General features: G+C 42.6%; 1 protein-coding gene across 7 annotated transcripts in view; it reads left to right on the forward strand.

The window, feature by feature from the left end:
• Positions 1 to 6,813: 6,813 nt before the first annotated feature.
• pard3aa (par-3 family cell polarity regulator alpha, a) overlaps positions 6,814 to 26,068 on the forward strand; it is a 383,309-nt gene continuing 364,054 nt past the window's right edge. For 5 of the 7 annotated variants that reach the window (XM_064332352.1, XM_064332356.1, XM_064332359.1 and 2 more), the window contains exon 1: positions 6,815 to 7,232. In XM_064332352.1, the coding sequence (XP_064188422.1) occupies positions 7,113 to 7,232 (120 nt within the window). In that variant the 5' untranslated portion in view covers positions 6,815 to 7,112. Of the gene's footprint in view, positions 7,233 to 26,068 lie in introns of all 7 variants that reach the window. The other 2 variants (XM_064332355.1, XM_064332358.1) reach the window with 1 other exon arrangement.

Consider the following 26,068-nt stretch of genomic DNA (forward strand, 5'->3'; position numbering starts at 1 on the left):
TGTGATGAACGGTTTATGACTGGGATGGGTCACAGTGGTGGGACACAATAGGTCTCATCCCCCTGGGGGTAGGGTGGGCTTTTTCATCATGGCCATAATAATCTTACATAGAGAACAAATGAAGCCCATACTGGGAGAAAAAAATCATTAGTTTCAGTTTCACCACAAGGGGGCTCTCTTATCAAACTGACCAATTAATGCATTTCTTTTTTTTTATTTCAAGTGTATTGATTGTAACTAAGCTGGCTTTATTCAAGGTGACTTGCACACCTATGCCAGCTCCCTTGACATTTCAATTATACATATAATTCCTGGTGATATCATGACACTCAATGGAAAAATAGGAGATATTTTCTGCAGAAAACAGCTGTAGTGCAGACTTTACTCTGTGGAGGATATATGTGCATTTATTATAATGGCTTTATTTCACATCATCTTTCATATTTAAATGAACATATTAGCACCAGAGAATTTCTTTACAAAGTGTCCTATTTTTCTTTCAGCGTGAGACGAATCAAATCACAATTTATTCATATAGCGCAAAACGTTGTCACAATACACTTCACAGACAATCCTGGCCTAAACCCCCACAGGAGCAAGCTAGTGGCAAGGAAAAACTCCATGTAGCAGATAGGAAGAAACTTTCTCGAGATTCAGGGAAAAGGCCCTGCCGGCAGCGTGGAGAAGTAAATTGAAGGGGCCATTACTCCCAACAACAGGGAGTAAAGTAACAGGGGTATGAATGGGGGAATTTCAAAGTGGCCCCACCAGGAATAGTCTATGGCTGTATAGCTACTAGGACAGGGGTTGAGAGCCCATGCAGTCATGAGGGGAAGACAGCCATACCCGCCTATCAAGAGCCAGCCCATGTAGAGCAGGGTCACAGCTGATTGACAGGTGACAGTAAGGAAAGAATGCCACCCCACAGTACTCTATGGTCACGGGCTTCTCCCACCCTGTCTCCAGACTATAATTAATTATGTATAAACCTGAGCATAAAGGTGTCTTTTTAATCGCAATTTAAATATTAAGATTGTGTCTGACTCCCTTTTAAAAAAAAAAATTATTCAACCAGGAAAACCCCCATTGAGATCGAAATCTCTTTTGCGAGTTTTGGAAGGGTGTTCCACAGTAGTGGAGCACTGTAGGCGATAGCTCTACCACCCTTCAAGTTTTTTTTGATATTCCTGAGGCTACCAAGTAGCCTGCGTCTTGTGGACTGGGTGACCTTGTGGGCTTATAAGATAAAATCAGGTTAGTTATGTACACAGTGGTGCACGTCCATGAAGAGCTTTCTTCATGAGTCAGGAGCAAAATCTTGAAATCTATCCTATGCTTAATGGGTAGCCAGTGAAGCGATGCTAGCACCGGGGTAAATATGCGCATACTTCATAGTTCTATTCAAGATGCGAGCAGCTGCATTCTGCACAAGCAGGAGATTCTTTAACGAGGTATTAGGGCAGCCAGATGACAGGGCACTACAGTAATCTAGCCTAGACGTAACAAAAGCGCTGATGAATTTCTCTGAATCCCCCACTGACAGGAAGTGATTTTAGCTATGTTCTGTAACTGAAAGAAGTCAGCTCTGGACATGTTTTTTATGTGCGTGTCAAAGGTTCAATCTGGATCAATGGTAGCACCAAGGTCTTTCACAGCCGTATTTGGTTCAGCCAAACAATCATCACAATTTAGAGTAAGAGTACCCATTTTCTCCCTTAGTATTTTGGAACCTAAAACCAACATTACATTACATTACATTACAGGCATTTGGCAGACGCTCTTATCCAGAGCGACGTACAACAAAGTGTATAACCAACATTTCCGTCTTATCTGAGTTCAAAAGCTAAAAATTATAAAGCATCCAAACCTTGATATCTACAATACAGGCCTCTAACTGTGAAAGCGGCAGTGTATTATCCGCATAACAGTGGAACTCTATGCCATGTGCCCGGATAATATTGCCAAGGGGTAGCATATACAATGAGAAAAGTACTGGTCCTAGCACTAATCCTTATGGAATGCTATATTTTATCGTTGAGTAGCATGACTTTTCTTCTTTTAATTTGTCGCATAAGTATGATCTGAACTATGCAAGTGCCTGTCCATGAAGTCCAACACAGGCCTGAAGTCTGGCCACAAGAATTTCATGATCTATTGTATCAAAATATGCACTCAGGTCAAGTAGTACAAGAACAGACACACGGTCGGCTGACAATAGTAAATCATTAATAACCTTAACAAGTGCAGTTTCAGTGCTGTGGTAGGGTCTAAACCCTGACTGGAATATTCCATGGATACCGTTTGAGCTAAGGTATACACTAAGTTGCTTAGCAATAGCTTTCTCCAATAATTTCGATAAAAATGGAAGGTTTATAGTTTTCCATTTTGTCAGGTTTGATATTTGATTGCTTCAGTAATGGCTTAATAACTGCCACTTTTAGTGACTCAGGTACATATCCTGTTACTAGGAATGTGTTAATAAGTTTTAGCATGTGCTGGCCTAGTACAGGAAAGAGTTCTTTAACCAAATTAGAAGGAATTGGATTGAGCAAACAATTAGTCCGTTTTTGAGGACACAACTAGTTTAGATAGCTCCAACATGTTCATGGGCATAAAACAGTTCATTGCCACTGTTTGTACTGTTTCTTCCTGTTGTAGCCAAGCACTGGGCTGTTTATTTATACTGGCAGGAGTAATGTATGAAGTAGGAGACCGTTTGGAGGTCTGATCTCTAATAGCCTCAATCTTCTGATTGGAAAAGTTAATCAAATCATTGCTGCTAATTTTTCATTAATTTGTCCACAGTGCTAAGCAGAAATTTTGGATTATATTTGTTTTGTTTGATAAGTTTAGAGAAAAAGGCAGATCCAGATGCAAGAGCTTGCTTGTACTGAAGGAGAATACAGAAACAATACTTCTAGTTCAGTTTACCGCCATTTTCACTCCAATTTTCTTGTAAACTGCTTCAGGGCGCGTTTGGTGTCATTGGACCAGGGAGTGTGATTTTCAGACTGAAATTTCTTCTTTTTAGAGAGGTAACCATACCAAGTGTGCTTCTGACTGTAAGATTACTCAATTGTTCCAGTGATACTTCATCAGCTTTTTCTTCATTGGAGAGGAATGAAGCATATTTAGAAACTTTGGAATGACCTCAGGGTTTAATGATTGACTGTAATGTGTCTAGGCTCTGATACAGGTGGGTTGGATGTCTTGATTTCAAACATAATAAGGAAATGATCAGATAGCACAGGGTTCTGGAGTGTGACAGTAAGATTTACAACATTGTAAATGTTACGTAAATCTTAACAAAAACATGGTAATTATGGTCATTACATGGATCATACATCTTGATATAAATGTGGTAGGAGGCGATATAAAGCTTATAAAGATCTCATGGGTTTAATGATGTGTTAAATCATGATAATGCTGCAGCAACAGCACACTAAAGTAACAGCATGGATTCAGAAAAAATGGCTAAATGGATCAAATGTCCAAATCCGATTTGCAGAAATTTGCAGAACTCTTTTTACAGCTTGAGTCTGAGTTCATGTGATTGATTGTATGTTTGTGTTTGTGCATGTATGCATGTATACGTCTAGAGAGGGTCTACAGCACCTTTCATCTGAGTATATACTGGTGCATTGTCTTTTAAAACGGCTCTTTCAGTGAAATTAATCTGGTGGCAACAGTCCTGCCGCTGATTGGATGAGCTGCTGGTCACATGGGCGTGTGAGAATCACAGCTCTTGCTCCTCTTCTTATGGGATTGCATCCCCACATCTGTGGTCTGCTGCCCGCCCACTTCAATTATGGCTCCTTATTTTTATTATAAAGCCAACTTGCATTGTAGAAATGTCTTTGATCTGTGTTGAATATTTCATACATATGTTCTCCAGAAGTTTGAGTTAGGGAAAACTGCCTTGAGCCATAATGCCGATAGATGTTCAGTCACCGAAGTTTGAGCCTTAGGGGAAAAACAATTGCCCTAAATAGAGCCACTTATGGATAATGATGAAGTAACAGTTTAGCACTGACCCTAACTAAAATACGGAATTGTAAACTAATTATCTGCCTAGCACTCAACTCTACATAGTAAATCGTAGGGATGGTTGATAATATCAGGTTCGCAGTGGTATTGACTGAAAATAGCCGATTAACTGAATTTATGTTAGCTGATAAACTAGGATTAAAACTGTATTAGAAGGAAACATTGAAAGTATGGCTTAATTTAAGTACTTCCTTTTATAATATTACGTTGACAAAACGTACGAGAATCAGCCATTTTGCAGAGATTCCTTACCAGAACGCTGAGCCATCACCGGTGCACAGACAACACAAGAACGAAGGGTAGATGTCCCCCAGAAACTGAGACGATGCAATTACAGGTTTCTCTTCCATAACTTAAAAACAGGAACCAGGTAAATACTATTAATTAGTCAGGTACATTAAAATTGCAACATTCAAAGAATATAAAGTGGAAAATGGAAACTTGGTGTTTTAGCAGTTATTAAGAACACCACTATCAGTTAACGTAATGCGTAATCACAGTGTATGTGTACCACAGTGTACCTCTTGCTCGTATGAATCAGTGTGAAAAGGCCCACATACTTACTGTAATCGGTTGGATAAACGTGTTTCCAGCTGCTCAGTTAGTGGACCGTGTGCTCGTCTGAAAGCAGTGCGGTCAGGTCTGTGTATGGTCAGCCGGTCATCTGTTACTTCACCTCGGTCAGCTCATTCCCAACAGCCGCTTTGATGCAGGCAGCAGGACCTCGTCTTCACTTTCCCAGGCACATTCTGCTTAGGCCTTGTTATTTATATTTCTTTAAAATCCTTTACATCTCCTGCCAACTTCCGGCCACAGGTCGTGCTATGGTGCCTGCAGTTTGGACTTTAGAAACAGCCAAACTCATGTATCACATTTTCCGTATCGCTTAATTTTCCAGGCCCTCTCTTTTCTCAAAGGAGGTCTGACACCTCTATTTTATATAGTATTTTCTGGCATCTTCCACCACACAAAAGTGTTTACACTGTCATACTTTACCTGAGTCAAGACTTAACCTCAGATTAATTTTAACTGCATTCCATTGTAAACAGGGAGACATGAATGCCTGTTTAATCGCATCTAATGCCATGCCCCAGGATTTATGGTTTTGTCCTAAAACAGTGCAGTTCATCTGGTACATAATCTGTCACAGAATGATAGATTATGGGAAAATGTGAACAAATAAAAAAGACATAGTTGTGAGTTTCATTGTGTGTAAAACTAAGCAGTTGGTAACAGATCAACTACCCTGCAACAAATAAACACTCCATAAGAAATAAATTTATGTGGCATTAAGAATTAAATTGACTTCAGATCTCTCTGCTCTCCATAAAATAAAAAATAAAAAAATAAAAAAATATTCCACAGTTATTTGAAAGTTAAGTGAATTCATAATAAGGATGTGCTGATGATGTATAACTAAGATTACATATACAGCATAATACAACTACATTTTGTACAAAAGGCTGATTACTTTTACACTGTTCACATCGATACCAGGAGGCAACACAATCAAATTTGATTTATTTGGAATTGAACCGCAGACTGACCAGAATGACCCCATTGTACAGCATTTAAAACCCAAAAGGAAAAACAGCACTGCCTCAGGTTGAGTCTCCATATCTCAGTGGAGACTCATTTGCCACTTAGGGTACCACAAACCTCTGCTCTTCAAAGTCCATATGGAGACCACTATGTCGAGCATGAAGAAGCACAGCAGGCCATTGGTGTGGGCCTGGCCATTGTTGTGGACCAGGCTGTTGCTATGGGTCACTCCAGCCAGGAGATCAATAGCAAGATACATGTGTAACCTACGATCTGCTTCATGCCTAAAGCCTGAAACTCAGCCCTGGCTCATGGACTGTGGCAGACATCTTACTCTGGGTAGCATGGTTGCTTTGCAACCTCTTCATCACCAGGAACAGATTCTTGCTACACAGTTCTTTTTAAAAGGTGTCTTCCAACCATACCCAGGTGTCTTCTTTATGCTGGGTGTGATTCATCTCTCCAAAGGGATTTATTACAATAGCAAACACTGGTAGTCACAGCCTGCACTGTGTTATCATGTGTGGATGGCATTATTTACAGAGGCTTATGCTGAGGAATGGCAAGATTCCTTGGCTATATTAGATTCCTGGGCTATATTGAATGATGTTCTCTCACAGGAATAACCTGATCTCCGTTTGTTCTGTGACTGTTCCTTGAATAAAAGAGCAAATATAAATATTGATTTGTATTGTACTGTGCTGTATTGTATGCTGTGGGATGGTTTATGTTGCAACCTCTGGCCCATGAATCCCTTGAAAAACGACTTCTATCACAATGGGACTCAAGGATAAATACAAATAAATATGTACTACACAGTAGCCTTTGAATACAGCACATTCCGCTTTTCTGTTTGATGAGTAAACTATCACCACACACGCGCGCGCGCGCGCACACACAGACACAAAGCCTGTCAGGAGCCTTCGGCCTGTCGCTGCCTGTTAACAATCACTACTTCTAATCTAAACTAATTAATACTATTATAGCTATAAATCATTAAATAGTAAACCACGAATACAATTACTTTAATTATCTGATTCACGAGACTTTACACTGCTAGAACACATTACATTATTTTTATGTGGTCCACAAAATTATCACGCCATATCTTTTCAAATGTACAGTATGTGATTGACATCAAACAACCGGGAGTGTAGCGTCCCAGCGGTGCGTCTTATCAAGTCTCCGGTGACACATAGCCTATTGTAATAAAGGAAGTTTCGGTTTGTGAGTCAGTACTCGTGGTGACCAGCGCGGGGAGACGTTCTCTCAATTCAGTGGATTCCTGGCTCCATGAAGACTGCACGTTAGAGGAGTATCGGTGAAATACTAAACAGGTGGTCGCAAACCAGACGTTCTGAAACATCCAGCATGGAGAAAAGGTGAAGGATATCGCTGTCCGTTTCTTTTTTGGGATATAAGCTTTACAACGCCAAAGACAATTCATGACAAGGGAGGCTGTGCAAAAACAATTCACCTAGGGCTTTCTTCTGGTTCCCGGGGAACACGTCGGGAGCTAAAATATGAAAGTGACAGTGTGTTTTGGACGGACAAGGGTGGTGGTTCCGTGCGGAGATGGAAATATTAAAGTCCACAATCTTATTCAGCAAGCGGTGATGAGATACAAAAAAGCAATTGCCAAGGTAAGTTCTGCTTAGTTTACAAATATACGTGGTCTTGTTCCTTTGAAAAGTAAGCAATGGAAACAGTGTTGCAATCCGAGGAATGGTGCGGCTATAACTCAACATGGCGCTTTTCTTGGGAGAAAGAGGAAAAGAGAGAGTAACTAAGAATACTGACTGGGCTCACTGATTTAATCGATTGAATGGCTATACTGTACTGAAGCCTATGATACTGCGACTGACCCAGTGTTAGAGAGTAGCGCAGTTTACCAGTTTAGTTCATGTTTTTGTCGGAGCTACAGTAGTAGTACCCGGCTGTAGTAAACCCGCAAAACTTCCTATCTAAACGCTTCTTTTAAGTGGCAGCTTTCCGTATCATCCTGCTGTTCGGATTGCAGTAGAAGTGGTGAGAATTGGCTGAATATATTGCATCGATATAAAGCCACTTGTGTAGTCTATTAATAACTTTGATTAGCTTGCAAGCCGAACTAGCCTACTCCACAACATGCATGTGAAGAAGGCTACTTTATAAAAAAACAAGAGTGTTTGGTTGCCTGTATGTGTCATGCCAGCGATTATGATTTTGGTAAAATTGTAAAAGGGCCATTCTGACAGATTGTTTTCCTCTTTACATTGTGCAAACCGGAGCGCTTTTGTTGGCGGTTTCTGTATTGCTTTGTTCTGCAAAAAATTAGCCAACTGTATAGTTGGAACTAGCCAGTCACATTACTTAGCCTACATGCAAAATACGGGGTGGGGATGCACTAGGATGTTGGTGGATTCCTATTATTATAAATGGCAAATGTGGTCTTAAAGTAAACTGATTTGTCCGTAAGGTTATGTTATAGAAGTGTGCTATGTCTTTAGTTGCTCATTTGCTTGTGGGATCGTCCTTGGAAGGTAGAAATCAAACCTAAGTTCTACCTTAGGCTTCCTGGACACACCAGACCCTGGAGGACAAGGAGGGCAACTGCAACAAAATTCCTTAATTGGAGAAAGTCTGTATTGAACACTGAACCGATTTTAAACAGACCCACTAAATTAGTGCATGAATTACGAGTGGCGAACCTGAAGGATTTTGAAAATAGTGCGTCTACAGCTGAGACTAAGTGTAGCCTACTATAACCTGGAATAGGCATAAGGTGTGGATGAACATAGGCTCGTGGTGTTTAGTCTTCATAGACCTACTGTATATAGACTATTGAAAATTATGATCCCTTGATTTTGTTCCAGACAGCGAAATTGTATAGTCTTTGTGCATTAGCTGCATGGCTATCATGACTTGACCAGGAGTTTTCGACTTAAGTTTCGAATAGATTTTTGAACAAAATCTTTGCAGCTTTGTTTGTAAATGGGAAATATCATGGGGTGGAAGAACCAGAGGGAAGAAACATACCTTTTGTTTTCCAGTGTATGCAAATGCCCGTGTGTGTGTGTGTGTGTTTGTGTGTGTGTGAAAGCTTTTACTTATTGCATGAATACTGGAAACTAATAAATTGAGAAACAACACAAGACACGATTGAAAGTATCCAGCCTTTATAGAAGGTTTAACACTTTTGCGGGACATCAGTATTTTTAACATGAAGCGAAAGGCACGTTTTCTTAAGCTTGATTGGTTTTGAAAAAGGCTAGCCTACAAAAAAATGTTTAACAGTGTCAGTTTGTTTTATATTTTATTTGCTGCTGAAACTTCTAAAAAGGTTTAATTTGTTGTAAATGCCTGAAAACCCTGCAGTTTTGACATGAACCTTACGCAAATGGCCCTCATTTTCCAGACTTAAACTGTGATGAAGCCAAAACCAGTATTGCCTGCATATTTTTAGACAGGAAGGAGTATTTGCATGGATAATATTGAACATTTGTTTTTTTAGTAAACAGTTATAGGATGGGAGTCTAGCAAAGTCAATAGTTATCCTGAATGTGAAAAACAGTCTAAACTACTACACAGCCTTGACTTTTATTTAATAAAATATGGTCTGAGTGAATACAGTCTGTAGTCACTTGCCCGTCTTAGGGAACCTCAGTTTGTACAGCTCTCTGTTACACTGGCTGAAGGGGCCTGGCATTTGCTTGCAGTGTATGCAGTGCTGATCGATGACCTATGTCTCCACAAACTGCCTGGCAGCCCCTGGAAAGAGGCTCATCTGCGGAATGGCTGCGTAAATTCATACACGCAGCCCAAGCCAAGGAGTCCACTTTTCACTGCTTCAGCAGAACGCGGCAGCTCCTCCATTGATTGGTCCAATGCGGCTTCCCCTGTGGGGGCTTGCCAGAAAGCCCTCGTGTTCTAAGAAGGGGCCCCTGTTTCTGTCAGTGCTGATTCAGTAGGGGAGAGGGAGCCGATTGGCCTGTTATCGATTTGCGCTGTCGCGCTACGGTGGGAGAGAGGGGACTTCATTAGTAGCTGTGACGGATGCAGGAAGGGACCCGATTTGCCCTGCTAATGTTGACTCCATTGGCTTTCTGTCTAGAAAGTCATAACGGTGGGTTTTTCTGTTGTCAGAAGGATTTCAGTATTTTACTGGCCTTGGACCCACTGTCTAATTACAGCTTCACTCTTGCTCTCATTTGTTGAAAACAAATAAAGTTTTCAGTAAGAGGCTGTGATGGGGTGCTGTTTATTGTCATTTCTCACTGTCATGTTGTTTTGCCACCCACGTTTCAGGGACTGGTTTTAAGGCCCCTTAAAATTCCACTGTCTCTTGCCAAATAATTTAAAATGAACACATGAAAAGCTTTCTTATAAGCTTAATAGTGAAGGGAAGGAGGCTGACCCAGATCTCCAGGAATATTGGATGGAAATCAGACAAATTACTGGATACTTTTTAGGCTGTTGAAAAACTTTTTGCAATGAATCTTACTGTTGGGTTTCTTTTAAATGTGCTTTCTGTGGCTTCTGAAGCTTGCAGTTATGCAACAGTCTTTAATTTGAATCACTGCCATACATATTAGAGTTTCCTGCCACTGCAGTGCACACTTGGCTGAATCAGGCTGAAGACAGGCAAATTTGGGGTTCCTGCATCCTGTCCTCTTTCCTAGTGAACCATGCCATACATAAGGTCACCATTCCCACGGTTGTGCTGAGAGATTATCTACTTGGAAGAAAAGCAAGGCTATATGAAATGACTTGGGCACCTTTAATGCAGCCACGCTGCGCTACCCCTCTATCCTTTATTCAGAATGAAGCAGCATTTAATCACTGGCCAGAAGGACACTGGAGCCTAACATGGGTTTTTCTGTAATGCGGACGCTGGTGTGCGACTGTGGCGGTCCCACGAACAATTGATGAAAAGCAAATTATCGCTCGGAGTAAGACGCTTTAAAGTTCTGCTGAATTTGGGGTGGACTGAAAGTTCTGCTGGTGGTGGACTGAGACCTAATAATGTCAGTGCTGTTATATTTGCCTGCATGTGTACAGGCGTGTTTACCTGCCTCTTCTGTTGGGGATGGAGCAGACAGACAGCTGGAAACATGGCAGATAAAATATGGATGTATTCCAGTGTCACATGACTGAAGCTTTTGGCCAGCAACAGCAAAGGCATGCTGCCGTAGATGGTGCACCAGCCAAAATCGGCACACGCCTTGGCTCTCACCTTTGCGGAGCTGCTACTGTAGCATGACTGCAAACTCAGTTCGTACATCTATTTAAATTCCGGCATAAACACACAAACGTGCGTTCAAACAGAGTGTACTGAAATGGCTTCATGCAAATATCCAGTGTAGATGAGTAATGCATGAAGGTGGTGTCATGAAAACAGATGGAAATGATCCTGATGAAATTTGAAATGGCATTTATGTATTGGCGAAGGAACTTTTGGCAAACACCCACACGGAAACACCCAGCACCCAGTTTAGCTGGCGTGCGTAAGCGTTTGTGCAGTGCACGAATCGCAAATTTCCTCCTCTTTAAACCCGGCGAGCGGGAGGGCGGTTTACAACTTAATGACGGTTTAGTGCTTCTTGCTGAAGTGCTTCTTGAGTTTCAGTCACAAACAAGTACAGTGGTGCTCGCTGGCAGTGATTGCTGTGTGGGAGATCACAGTCCGAGGTCAGCCAGCTGCACCCGGCTGAGGAGTTCGCGTTTAGAGACGAGGGTGTTTCAGGACCTGCTGGGTCTCTTGTGGCGAACTTCCTCTGTAATTACTGTGGAATGCACGATGGAGAGAGAGAAAACCGATCACCTTATGACGCAGGAAAGAGAAATGTTTTGTCAGAGTCGCGCTGAATAGTCTGTCTGTCACAAAGTGAAACGCTATCGTTCATTTTCCCCTTCCACTTGCGACAGTGAGTAGAAGAAGACGTGTTGGAGGGTGAGGGTAAGGAAAAAGGAAACAAAAAAATAAATGAAACAAAGTTTGAGTTTATTCTTTCTCGGAAATGTGAGACTTACACTTGCTCCACCCACAGACTGTGTCTGCTTCAGATTATATAAGTTATATATGGCCTCCATACAGTATGTAGGTATTTAATCTATAAATAAATGCGTTCAACCTGACAATCATGGAAGTGTGGGAGCTGGTTTTATGCTGTTTTCTCTGTTTTCCTTTGTATGTACGAACTTTGCCGCGTTTCAGTCTAAGTCTGAGTCTTGCCTCTCTTGATGTGGAGACGGTATGGTGTGTTTTGTGGGTTTGTGAGTGCTCTCTTTTCAGTGGTTTAGGATGTAGCATGCTCCAACGAGATCATCTCAAGCTCAAGATATTGCTGCAAAATATTTGCTCGCGACTGCAGAAAATAAAAGTTAAAACAAGCCCTTTATAAGGATACATACCCATTACTGTAGGTGTTAGCATTAAGTGCACCTGTAGGCCTAAAAACTCTGGGCGGATTTATGGCTCTCCTGACCTTCATGATTGTTAGTCATTGGAAATGCTTTTGCTTCCTATGCAGAAATCTGTCCACCTTATGAAAGGTGTGTAAATGGTAAATGGACTGATTTATGCGCTTATCAAGCACGATGCCTCTATGCAGAGCAGTTAGGGTTAGGTGTCTTGCTCAGGACATGCATGCCAGGGGTTTGACGACACCCTCCACTGCCAGACAATCAGTCTTACCTCCTGAGCTATGTCGCCCCTGTGTGTGGAATGTCAGAAGTTTTCACAGCTGTCCTTCAGTCATTTGTTTCTTAATTGGAGACCATAAGGAGTCCCTCTCTCCAGTCGGCCCTGAGAGGTGTTGCACGTGTCTCCAGATCTTTCACAAGCTGTCACTGGGGTTCTTTGCAAATGCCCTTACATCTTCTTCATGCTCTCTTCTTCCCCAATAAAAAACATCCACGGCTGATTCTCTTGCATAGTTTTTTCCATCAGTTAAAGTTGTCTTTTCTACCCCTTTCCTACCCCATCTTGTACAAAGATGAAGGCATTTGCAGCTTCATAACTGACATGCTGCAAGCTGCCATTTGTAGTTACATGACTGACAAGCTACGAGCTGCCATTTTTAGTGTCAAACCGTGGAAGTAGCTATTTGGTCGTATGGAAGTTTTTAGGCATCAGTTTAGAAAGTTTGTTTGTTAAGAAAGGACCATCTTGTTTTGTCGCTAAGCCACATAAGAAATGCTTGGCCCCAAGAGTCTAAAATGGAGAAGATATTTTTGAAATCCTGTGGGTTTCTCTAAGGGCATATTAAGAGGGTTTGATTTAAGATTTGACAGACACCATTTGGAAATTGGGAGCAAGCCACATTAATAACATTTTTGAACCTGACACATCTCTGGTACATTTTAGACTGGGTATATAACTGTTAACCTGTTTTTTATGCTACCTTGCGAACCGTGAAATTTTATTTTATTTTGAAACATGCTGGGTCAAGCTGTGAAAAGGATTAATGCAAATTGGTGGTCAGATGAAAGGAACGGTCTTTGCGCGTCACTACGTGGATTGCAGTTAACGAGAGCATTTAAGTTGCGGTAATGAGAAAAGGAGTCCGTTACCCCGGGGAGTTCTGTCTTTAGCCATTACGGTTCCGCTGAGCCGAAATGGTGGGTTGGTTCAGCTTTGCGGATTCTGGCGGGGCTGTGCTGATGCAGTTCATATCGGGCAGGGAGGGCTGTTGTTGTGCCGCTCCCAGCTGTACGTGACATCCCCGCTGTTATTGCACGGAAAAGCCTGAAGCCTGTTGCATCTTCCCGTGCCAAAGGCCTCTAGGGAGCTTCAAGCAAATTTGCCCCTTCATCATCATCATCATTTAGGGGGAAAGAGCCAAGTTATACAGCTATAAAATATGCAAATGCATATCGTGGCTATGCTTAAAAAGCTTTTGTTGAGGGGTGTCTTCTTGGCAGTCCATTAATTTGCAGTAAGTAAATTCAATATTTATTTGCTCCACTCACACCCTACCCACCCTCCCCCCACTCCTAAAAAAAGGCTGTAAAACCAGCTACAATTGCCGACAGTGGCTTCTCATGGCATCTAGTGTTACTGTGGATACTCTCGGAGGCAGCTGTGTTCCAGATGTGACAGTCTCCTTCTAGTTTGGGTGTTAAAGCTTAAAGGAGGGGTCCAGGGTCAAAGAAGAGAATTTCGGGGCAAGATGTGCGGTGCAGTCTGTAGTGTTGCGGGCTCTTGAGCCATATACCAAATCCCTCCCACCCCCCTCACCCCCCATGTTTGGAGTTGCATTTCCCCACCAGGGCACCTTCTGTGCTGCTATGCCATGTCTGTCTATACTCCTCTCTGCTTTACCCCATCTGTCTAAAATAAAAAAAGATTTCAAAGGAGGATGAGCTGTTCACTCTTTTTTGTGCTGTGGATGGTAAATGGGAATCTATCTGATCTACATCTTGTCGCACCACGTCGGCTTTAGTAAACGGAACTCAAATGCAGTCCAGGCTGCTAGAAGAACCTGCATTGTGCTGGGTCATGTTTGGCTCAGGCACGGGGCTTTTCCCGATCAAACCAGGAAATCTCAGTGCGGAGAGCGTGTGACTGCCAGCCAACTGAACTTCGTTCACCTCTCCATTCTTAGAGACGGAATCCTTTTTTTTTTCATTGACTCTCCTTTCATGTGATTTTATTACGGTTTTAGCTTGCGATATAACTATGGCCTAATGTTTTTATGGCTGTCTTCTTAGGGCTTGTGATGATGTAATTGCGCGTAATAAGATTTTGTAATTGTTCCTTGGTTTGTGTAGTTAATCAGCATTAGTGCTTTAGTGATGTTGCGGCTATGCTCACAGGTCTGAGAATGTTGTCAGCCAGGTTTGGCCGTATTGCTCATATCAATCATGGGAATACACTTCTGTTTCTCTTAAATTGTAAGTCGTTCTGGATTAGGGCATGCACTAAATCAATGTAGTGTAATGTACTGCAGCTAAAATATTTAGCAAGTTAACGAAAGCTAATGCTTTGATAACTGTAGAGCAATTCACAGTATATGATATCTGTAAAATCTGTTAGGAGCTGTGAGAAAAATTTGGTCCCTAATGGAATGGTGTCATGTAACACACATGCACTCGCACGCACACACACACCCCACCCATGCATATACACACATGCATGCATGCACAAACGCACAAACACACACACACACACACACGTGCATAAGCACACATGCACGCATGCACACAAACAAATTATGAGGATTAAAACATTTTAAAATAGCTTGTAAAATTTAGCTACATCGCTGCAAACATCTTCTCATTAAAGCTTTGAATGATCAGATGGTTTTGAGCTTGTTGGGCTCAAAACAAACAGCCCAGTGAAGAAAGCAGGTTCAGAACTTCCATCTTCAGACGCAGAGATCCAGAAGTGGAAATTTGGGGCGAGTGAGCATATGGGGAGTTTTGGGCTTCACCTCTGCAGTGGGGAAGGTTGCTCAGGCACTGGTAGCCATGGGAAGTGCATTAGCTACGGCTGAAGCGCCGAGGGTGCTCAGGCCTAAAAGTGCCCCCCGGCAGCAGAGACCAGCTGACCCACCCCAAAAAATGACACGCACACGCGCCTACCAAACTCCAGTGCAAAGAATGTAGTAAATGAACCAGTTTTCATGCAAACCTTTTTTGCATGAAATGAAATATGAGTCTAATAAAGAATTTTTTTATGAAGCAAACACCTTGCTGAATGGATTTGCTCCATGCAGCCACGACATTGAAAGTTTCATAAGTGGAATTATATAGCCTACTTCTCTTATCACAGCTATAGGACACTCCAAAGCCATCAGTGTCATCAACTTAATGGAAACCCCATGCAGCGTCTGCAGACACTTGGTCTGGTAGTTGAAATGAGCTCGCCGTGAGGAGTCTTGGGGATTGCTGTGGCAGCTGTTTGTGCATGTTAATATGGGTGGGAGAGGCGAGCTCTACCAGTCTGGAATCAGCTGAACCTGAATAGGGACTTCCCGATGGGGCACTGAACACCTGCCTGAGCACTTCCTTGTTCACTGCAGTTATCACCCCTTGATAACGCTCCCTGTCCACTCTCTCTCTCCCCGTACTCTGTCACCAGTTACAGTCTGTGTAAATGGTGAAGTTTTTTTCAAAGCAGTAACATGAGTGTAAGGTTTTTTGTGCATGTTCATATGACAGCCTGTCTTCAGATACTGCATTTTTGGGCTCCCCAGGGGCTACTCATTTGTCTTGCATGAATTGCTGATGCGCTTGGAAATGGCCCTCATTGATTCTGAGTGGATTTCACATGTCTGTGTTTACCGCATTTGCGGTGGGATCAAAGAAACCTAAATTGTGCTGATTGGTTGAAATCGGGATGGCCTTGGCTGACATGGTGCCCAATCAGACCTTCCTCTTTCTTTGCACCTGTGCACAGTGGCTCAATGGGGACATTCATCGTTGTGGCCACCTTCAGTATCGCAAAACATGGCGCGAGGGTTGTCAGCTCTGTCTCCTGACCGCCCGCGGCCTTGCACAGAGAATTCTCCGGTCCAGTCACGTGGCTGAGCGGGGAGGGGCGTGGCTAATGATTACACCAGAACAAGCGGAGAACCGCAAAAGGAAGACCCCTCGGAATGCTGTGCCAGCGAGGTGCCATAACTTACAATGAAAGGAATGCCTGATCGCCGCCCCTCACTGCCCCTAGCTTCAGTGGGGCTGAGTTATGTTTGGTAAAGGGAGCCCATCTGGCCCCAAAGCGTCTCTGTCGGTCTGGAAGGCCGAAACACCTCCGTCGCAAAGCCTGGAAAGCACTTTCTTTTTATTCCATAAACCAGGGAAGAGCTGAAATGTAAACAGCAGCTATAAAAAGGATGGCCAGTTTATTTTTGCTTCTTTTACCATGTCTGTCATGTTTGCTTTGGGCTTGTGGAAGCTGTGATATTTTTTTTCCCCCTGTGCTTGACTTTCTCCTGGTTTGTTTCAGGTGAATCAGTGCTGGGAAATGATCCCTTTTATAGGAGTGACTGTGCTCATCCTGACTCATTTTTACTGTTACACATGGGGGTGCTGGCATGTGTTTGAGAGTGTGGGGACCTTTTAGTGTTCTGTAAAAGGCAAACAGGAGCTTCTGAATCACACGTATGGCAGAATTACAAACCAGACGGGACTCTTAACTGTGAAAACCAAACTGCACCTCTGATAACAGGAGTCTCCAGTTCTCTGAAAAAAAAGAGGAGAAAACGGCTTTTTGACCAGTTTGGCTTTTGCTCAGCACATTCAGCTTATTCAGACAGCTTTCAGAGACTTTGTCTCTATTCCAAGGCTCTCTTTGGAGCTTTGGCTGTCCTCAGAAGCAGTGGTACAATTCCCTCATTGACTATTTCCTGCAGTGTCAAGAGTTCTGTCTGAAATATTTGTTGCCAAGTGAATTGTTCCAAAACTGCAACAGAGTACTAAAATGCTTCCTATGAATATTTGAGATTAATAGGAGTTACATGTAGGTTTTGAGGTCAATCCATATTGTGGATGCTTTCATATTAAAACAATGAACTTCCCAAATCTTCTTCTCTCAGGTGTAGCCCACTGTGTGTGCCCTGTCATACTTGTCTTTTTTAAACGTGTTTCATGTGTGCATGTGTGTGGTAGCTTGGAGATGAAGCCTGCTGTCCTGAAAATAAGCAGACATTCCGTCCATGTGGCAAGCTGTCGCTGTGTGCTCAGCTGGGGGTAGGTAGACGGGAGTCGGTGCATTCTGGGCAGTCCTCCCGGCCTGGCTCCTGTTTCAGTGCTCTGCTGTTACTACTCCGGTCAGGTTAGGGAGTTCAAGGTAGGATTGCTCACAGATAATGTCATGGAGCCAGCCAGGCTCAGTCCAGGGTGCCGTGCTGTTTCGGGGAGTGCGCTCATCGACTTTTGGAAAGGGGCAAGGCGTGAGGTTGGATGTTCATTGTGATTTTCAATTCCGCTCGCTACATTTTCAGCTTTTTAGGAAATCTGCTGGACTTCTTTCTATGCATATCGCTAAAACACAGGATCCAGGACCCACTGTTGTAGTCCCAAAAAATTTGCGCTGCAATTAAGGCTAACTGCTCTCATGTCTCTTACATGTCTCTTCTTTTTAAAGAATTGTGGGCCACATCTAAATTCAGGAACTCGGTACAGGTGTCAAACCTGAAACTTCTTACGCTTTTTAGTTAGTCGCCATGCTGGTGAAGAAAGTATCTATTCAACAACGGTGTTTTTGTTTTGATTCGAATATAAAATTGCCTGCCACTTCCAACACTTCAGGAATTCCAGTGCACAGGTGAAAATACGGGAAGGCGCGTTCCGGCTGAAGGGAAGTATGCGGAGAGCGCTGTTCTGACATGCCCGGCCCGCTTCCATAGGCGTGAGCTGCAGGTTGCGGTGTCAGGTGTTTACCGCCGCTGTGATGGAAACTGTTACATGCTGCTGTGCCCTTCACCTCAGCTCTCTGCTTGACTGACTGGGAATAATCCCGCATGACAGTCACTTGGTTTCATACTGTCAGACGAGGGAGGAGGGGGCACGTTATCCGAGGTTGTGTGATAGGCAGCGGCCTGCCAATGATTCAGCTGAAGTACGGAAATCCGTCAGAAATACTGAAAATATTCTTAGTTCTAATGGTTCCAATTGCCCTGAATGTAGAGCTGGCACCCTCATTCCTTGGAATGAAACCAGTGTCCCCCAGCAAAGTTGAACTGTAGACTGTTACAGTAGCGTGGACCTCTTGGAATAACTGTTGATCGTTCAGCTCCAGCAATCCCAGGCCAGTTATACCCGTCACTCTCGGTCTCAGAGTTTTCCTGTCTGAAGAAGGAGCTCCGTTCCTGATTTGAAAACGTGTGACCACGCCCTTTTTTGTGTGTAGTGGCGCTCCTTATGGGGTAAGCCGTATTTTAGATGTTGCGAAAGACCAATCTGTAGTTGTTGCTGAGCTAAATTTAGACTTTGAAAGACTTGAAATGTCCTCCCTGCCAACCCTGCTATTAGTTTCAATTTCTTTTCTTTTTTTTTTGCAGATGCTTAACTGCTCAATATGGCATCTCCTGCTGTTTCTGCTTATCACAATGTCTGTTAACAGTGTCAAACAATTTGAAGGTTTGTCCAAGCGGTGACATTGTGTAAAACCCTTATTCTAAACTGTGAAAGGTTGCTTGTTGAGCTCTGCTCTTAAGGAAAGTTCCACTTGGCCTCTGAGAAACTACTCAAACAATGAGTCATTCATTGTCCCCCGCATGTGAAAACTGTGTGTATTTTGTGGGCTGTTGACTAGATGTTTTCATTATGTCTGCCGGGTTTCTGTTTTTAGTATGACTGAAAGGCTCCATGCTGTTAGATGAGTACTATGGAACTGATCCCTCAGTCTTGTATAGCTTTGTCAGCTGGTTTATTACATGGGAAGATTACACTGGGACCTTGGGGTTGCAAATTATGCTTATTGAACTGTCAGCAGTGGACCTCTTAACACTGGCACGCTTCATTTCTAGGACTCTGAACCTGGCTCTGGGGCTGACATACTTCACTCATTAATTATTTATTGTCACATTCCTTTATGTTTTTCGTTTGTATTGCATATTTTTTTTTGTAAAATGTTTTTGATTCCTCATAAGGCCTGCTACTTATAACTTTGAAGTCCATATTCTTAGTGTTCGTTCCCCAGTTATAGTCCAGGTTATCGTCAGTTTGTGAACATATTTAAATTTGGATCAGTTGAAAGTAGTCATGAGTTGAAAGAAAAAAGAAAGGAGTGGTAAATCCACTGAGGTGGGATGTGGTGGTGGGCTGGCGGATCTGTCCTGACTCTTAAAGTGAAGGCGGCTGAACTTGGGGGCAGGGAGATCATGTTTTGCCCTCTGCCTGTGTTTCATTTGTTCTGGCCTAGGTTGGCCTGACCTGGCCTTGTTTGGAAGGCATCATTCTCTGTCTACAGAGATTCCGTAGATGCTAACAAAAAACCAGGCCGTGCCATTGGAAGCCGTTTATAAGTAACCTTATTCTTTGATGCCTTAGTGGACTCTCACCTTCTCTCATGCTCTCGATGTCATTGAACTCTTCAGTAGGGTTGCTGAATGTGTATTCAGTGACTACATCACGGGACTTGGAATACATGGCAGCCATACGGCCATTGCCCTGGATGCCCTTCATTTTGGTCATACTGCCATTTTAAATGTGTATCTGTACAGCCATTTGTGCCTTACCTGCCTTGTAGTCTATATGGCCCTGGTGCCCCCTGTAGGAGAAAAAACATTTCCGCTGTGTTTGTGTAAATATTATTTTGAGCATTTATTTTTCACTGCACGTGGAAGCGGTGCTGTTTTTCAGTGTTTTTTCATTATGTATGAATGATCAGGACTACAGCCATTTGCTTTTGTTAGCTAGCTTTGTCTGTTATTTCTTGCCTTCAAACATTCACGTCAGTGGCACACCTAATAGAGGAACGTCCATAAAAGGAATCCTTGTGGTAAGCTTTACAAATCGTGTTGTGAAAAGACAAACGATTAATTAGCTAGCTACATGGACATGTTAGTAGCTAATGTTGATAAAGACTGTTAACTCAGAATTTGCGCTTCAGTGATCAAGTTAGCTATCGATAAGCATTTGCTAGCTGGCTAGCTACCATGAGCTATAGTAGGCTATAAGTGAAAAATATACGGAATTTTGGTCGTGCTACATTTGCGGTGATTCATAAAATATTTAACTTAACTGTTACAGATATAGTTCCATCCTCCTAGAACTCCTTCTGTTTAACCCCTTCACGCAAGCTCCCTAGTGGCCATGACGCCAGAATCCAGAGATTGCCCAACTCAGACATTCAGCGTTGCTGCAACCCAACGATGTGTGGAAACAACAAACTCTGTATTCTGTTTTTATTAGTAGACAATACACAACAATGTCAAATATGACTTTTGAAGTGTCACCATTGGTGTATAGGTTGTTAATTTAACAAGAGCCCGCCTCGCTGCAGTCTCATCTGAAACTATACCCCCATGCATGAGACAGTGGGCAAAAGTGTCTATCCGGGAATTTATTAAAATATTCTTCCTCCACCAAAAATTTGTATTCTGTCATGGTAACAATTTAAAGGAAACAATTGTCTGCTGGTATGCCAATACAGCAGTGAAAAATGCTGCTAACTGAATAGTGAAATAGACAATTGTGTAATTACACCACATCATTACACTACCAATTTCTGTGACTAAGTATGAAATAAATGTGCAGTCTTACCATTGGTTTTACAAAGAGAGATGTCCCTTTTAGGATTCAGTGGTCATTTCTTGTCTTGAACTGCCTGCTTGAGAAATGAACATGCAAATAGAAAGTGGGGATAGGGATTTACATTGGCTGCGTGCAAAGCCCCACTTGCTTTTTACGCCTTTGTAATTTTTTTAATTTAATTCTGGTTGTATTGATATTTTATCCTGTAGAGGACAGTATGTTTCCCAACAGTGTATGGCATGTCTCATTTGAAATATATAACAATGATTGAGAGCCAGGTGGAACAGCGTGGATGGTTACTTCAGCACAGTGTTGCACAGTCAACCATAATCTTACGCAGTAATATACAAGCACTCATTGAGGCATAATTCTTGTTTTCTTTTGGCTTTTGGAATATTTTACTGATTTTGCAGACTCCTCGTCAGCATAGCGACGGTTTGCTCCATCATTTAGCTGTGGGGTGCAATATTGGCTGTGTACATATGATGAGAGATATAGTATTAACCCTTCCTGTACATGCAGTATTATAGGTGGTTGCACAACAATGCATAATGGTGACAAAATATTAAAGGCACAGCATATGAGTAAAAAACATGTCAAGCATGAGGAGATTAACCTATGGGCCAAGTGGCACAATTCCAGGACAAACAGCACGGAGGTGCTGAGGGGAAAATTTTGTGAACAATGTAAAGATACCAGCCACAAATTGAAATGGCTGCCATTTTGTCATTTTTAACACTACCAACGTTTAACTTGGTGGGGCACTAAGCGGTTATGATAAGGATGAATATCATGAATTTCAGACTGATGCACCTTTCCTGGTTTAATTGACAGTGGATTTAAATTCATGGACAAAATATCAAAAATATTTTTTTCCTAATTAATATTGCATTCCTTTTTTGCCCAGTCACATTATTATTATTATTATTATTGCAAACTATGTTCAGACACATTAATTGACAAAACATTCTAAATCTGGCATCATACACACTTATGGTTCAGGACATGCTGTCTTTTGAAGCCGGCCAAAAATTATAGGCGGAGGTTATGGGTCTTGGAGGCATGCATGCTAAGCATGAGGAGATGATGAATCAGCAGTGACAATTGTAGGACGAACAGGATGGCAGACCTGATTGTAATGCCACCTAATGGCCAACTCATTTCTTCTCTCCAGGTTGTGTGTGCCCTGTAATAATCTGTGCCAAATTACACAAAAAGTGTTTGGAAAAATTTTGAATAATAATAATAATTTCACTGCTTTGAAGTGAAACCCTTCATAAAAAATTGTGCATAATATAAATGGCATAGTACAGCATCAATACATACTATGTATTAAACAAGATAATGAAAACCCCTAACAATATATAAATATCAAGTTACTACTAAAGAGTAAGGTCGTCCTGCCAAACATTCAGTCCTTCTTGGAATGCTGTCGTACAAGCTCTGAACTTGTTTAGTGGGATATTGGACAATTGTTCACGAAGGAAAACCTCCCGCTCTTTCAAGAATGAAAGAGGCGGAAATATAATTCAGAACTCCAGAACTTCCCATAAAGATTCATGGTGTTTAGATCTGGTGCTTGTGGAGGTTCATTAAACTACTCTTACTCTTAAATTTGTTTTGCATTGTGTTGGGGGGGGGGGGCATTATCACTGTGCAATGTGGGGACATTGTGATGGAACAGTGTTGGCACCATGGGGTGCACCTGGTCATGTTAATTGGCTTAAATATTCCTTGGCCATGGTATGTGGTCTGAGAAATCGTCAGGCCCTGCGACTCACATGAGATTGCTGCCCGTACCCTTACAGATCCACCGCCGTGTTTCACTGTTAACATAACATAACATAATGATGAGAACAGGCCATTCAGCCCAAAAATGCTCTCTATATTCCTAGCTATATTTGGCAGCAGACATTGTGGGTTGAAGGTTTCCTATGGCTTTCTCCAAACATAGACCCATCCAGATATAAGAAAAAGAGTAAAAAATAAATGACTCATCAGACCATATTATTTTTTCCCATTGCTTAGGGGTCCTGGCTTGATGTTCCTTAAGCTTTCTGAAATGCAGCCCCACCATAAATGTATGATAAGTGTTGATTCAGTTCTGTGGTAAAAGGCTGCAGTTTTGGGGTGTTTATCAGCTATCCTGTTAAGTGTCAGGCTTTCCCTGTTGTTGGGCTATGACTTTTACTGATGCTGTTTGTTCATTTTTGATGCATGCTGTCATTTTTGACGCTGTTCCCTTTGCCACATTAAATAATTTAGCAGTTTTGTTGACTTTTGCACCAGCTATTCAGGCACCAACTATTTGGCCTCTTTGAAACTCTTTTAGTTGCCTCATGTTGCTTTTGGAAACTTTGGAAGTTTGAGTTTGATTATGGGTTTACTGCATTTAATTTGGCCGTGGTTCCCAATTAAATTTAGGCTTTATCAAATCCTAGTGGTTTTGCCCTACAAATGGCACAATTTGAGGTCAGATGTCTGGAGCAGCGTAAAGGTATTGAGAAAAGCCCCCAAAATAAACAAAAAAAATATTAAAACACTGGATTTAAATGGCCCTTTTTATAAAAATGAATGTTGGTGCCCAACATGGGGCTGAACATGTCCAATTCCCACCCTTATTCATTCACCCCTTGCATCATTCATCGCTTGATCCTCATTACTGATTTGGGATTTGCCAAACACGTGTTGTCGCCCAGCCTGCATGGACATTGAGGAAGATATCTCACATCAGTGTGTTCCACAAGTGCCGGCTGCCAGCTGGACAGCCAAACAAACATTAAACATTTCCAGCTGGCTACTTTTTTTGGCTACTTTTTTTTGGTTTTTTGGTGAGCTGCTTTTCATGACTTTCTACATCCTATTCACGTCAGGAGCCTTGCATCCAACTGAGCAGAGACTACTTCATAAAAACATAGGATAAACTGCCACTCGCGCTTGTCATTGGCCACAGGAGAGTACCAGAATGATACAAAGAAGTATTTGCACGATTTGCCAAGTTCTGCTTGGTTCCAGTTCTTTTTCTTTGTTTATTACAACAGAAGAACGGCAAACAAAATAGACACAAAGCTTTTTTTATTTTTTGAATTGCAAGCTGTTTCTCATTCTGACCGCCGTATTCATGTGGAGTGCTTTAGAACTCGTTTGTCTGTCTACTCTGCCTTACGAAACAAAACTTTCACTTGTGCTTGCCCTTGTATGTGTAACATTGTGTGCTTGTCTTATCAGTCACACTTGGCCATGGTGTGGAAAGACGCATATGTGGAGATCGGGCTTGACATTATTTGTTGTTGGTATGATTTATGTCATTGTTCATTTCAAAATAGCCTACTCCTGAGAAGTTTTGATTGATTGGTCCGACCCCAATGTTAATGTGCCTTGCTGTGAAATGTAAATATGCGAGATGTACAAAATGTACACCCCCGCCCTGTGCCCGTCCCCAGCTGGACATTGCACGGAACACCCAGCCTATATGATTTTGGCATGCAGTCCAAGATTCCCGGGTGACCAACGAAACCCCAACAGACCCCTAGCTGGCTGAACCCTCCCGTTCCCTGGGTAACGTGACGATTACGTGTTTTCCTATGGAGCTACAGGCCACAGTCACGTGTCTGGGTTCGATCTGAGACCACGGAGCTCATTCCGTGCACCACAGTGGGGTGCCTTAACCGAACGAGCCTCCCAGCAGCCTTTTAAATTCCCCTTTCACAGTTTCATTTTAAAGTCCTTCTTTTTAAGTACTTTGATTTCACATTTGAAATTAGACTAGGCTAGGCCTTTTTTGTTGTTGAAATGGTTTCTGAAAAGACTGTTATTGGTAACTAGCGCCAGTTTCCTGCTTTTAGCCCCTGATAAAGTGAAAAGCACTTACATAATGAGGGGTCATTATTCCAAAATCACTACAGTAGAGCCAAGAATTTTTCTGGTCTACTGTATGCTATGAAATACAACCCTGGCTCATAATCCCCGTGCACTTTCACTGTGTGTTTCTGCGTGTGTCTGTGTGTGTGTGTGTGTGTGTGTGTGAGTGAGTGTGTCAGTGCATGGGTGTGTGTGTGTGTGTGTGTCTGTCAGTCCCGTGTGCCTACAGAAATTATTTGTCTGTCAGCCATCCAATCTTAAGTTTGTGTAAAGACGGAATAAAAGCTGAAAAAGCACAAGACGTCTTGCCTCCAGCTGCTGTGGTGTCTGTCCTATGAAAGCAGATTATTACAGCTATTTTACAGAACACGAAGCCATTGTCCTGGCAATGATGGTTTCTCATGGGCTGATTACTGTGCTTTATTGTATTATTGTACTACCCCATCCGCAGAAGCTTGACTTAGTGTTTGCTCGGCCTGCCCTTGCTTCCCTCGATTGACTGGCTGGGGCAGTGTTGACACAGGTAATGTTGAGAGTAACGTGTTTTTGACCTCCGATAGCTGCAGGTCATGCCATTAGCCTCCTGATTATGCAGGCAAGGCCAACCAGAATGGCCGATGACCCCACTTTCCTTCACACCGGCAAATTGACTCGCTTCCGGAACGAAGCCCCGGGGCCCTGGCCTTGGGCCAGTCTCTGTCCCACTTTGTCATTTCCTTGCCACAAACCGGTTTGTTCTGAGCACCGGCAGAGCAGACTGACCAACGCTTCGCTCCAAACACGCCCGGTGAGGGCCTTCCTCTGAGTGCACATTATGCGGGATGTGTAGAAATGCTGGGAGCCCGATAACTAAAAGAACAGAAAATGTACTCTTGTTCTGACAGTTTTTCTTTTCCTTCATCCCAGCATGACATAAATGAGAAGTGAAATGCCTTCTAGAAAACAATGTTTCATAATGGCTCTGCAGCGCACTGGTAAGAAAGGACGGTTGGCAGACTGTAAATTGCAGTCTGTCTTTTAAGTGGTAGGCCTCTCCTCGGGCTGTCCCTTGCCTTATAATTCCCATATGCTCTGTTTTTGAGCACAAAAGCTCAGCAATCTGAAGCGGTAAACGAATCTCTCTCCGCCAGAGACGAGACCGAGCGCTGACAGCCAGTCTGCGGGGAATTGCGCTTTTATTTTGTTCACCGATTTTCATTTGTGAATAATCCTGCCCTCGTCTGGAGTTCATTACCGCATCAGAGGAACTCGCCATGTTGGGGTCTCGCGGAGGGGCGTCCCATAGCGCCAGGCCTCGGTGCGGCGACGCCCCCTGATGGTCCACAGTGGAATTTAGTCGTGTGAGACTGTGACTGGGAGTGATGTCATTTTTTAATCGTGTTAATGGCATTTAATCGCCTCCTCTGGGTGACAGGATGTAGGCTATGTAGCT

The sequence above is a fragment of the Anguilla rostrata genome, chromosome 4, assembly GCF_018555375.3.
Source record: "Anguilla rostrata isolate EN2019 chromosome 4, ASM1855537v3, whole genome shotgun sequence".
Classification (NCBI taxonomy): domain Eukaryota; kingdom Metazoa; phylum Chordata; class Actinopteri; order Anguilliformes; family Anguillidae; genus Anguilla; species Anguilla rostrata.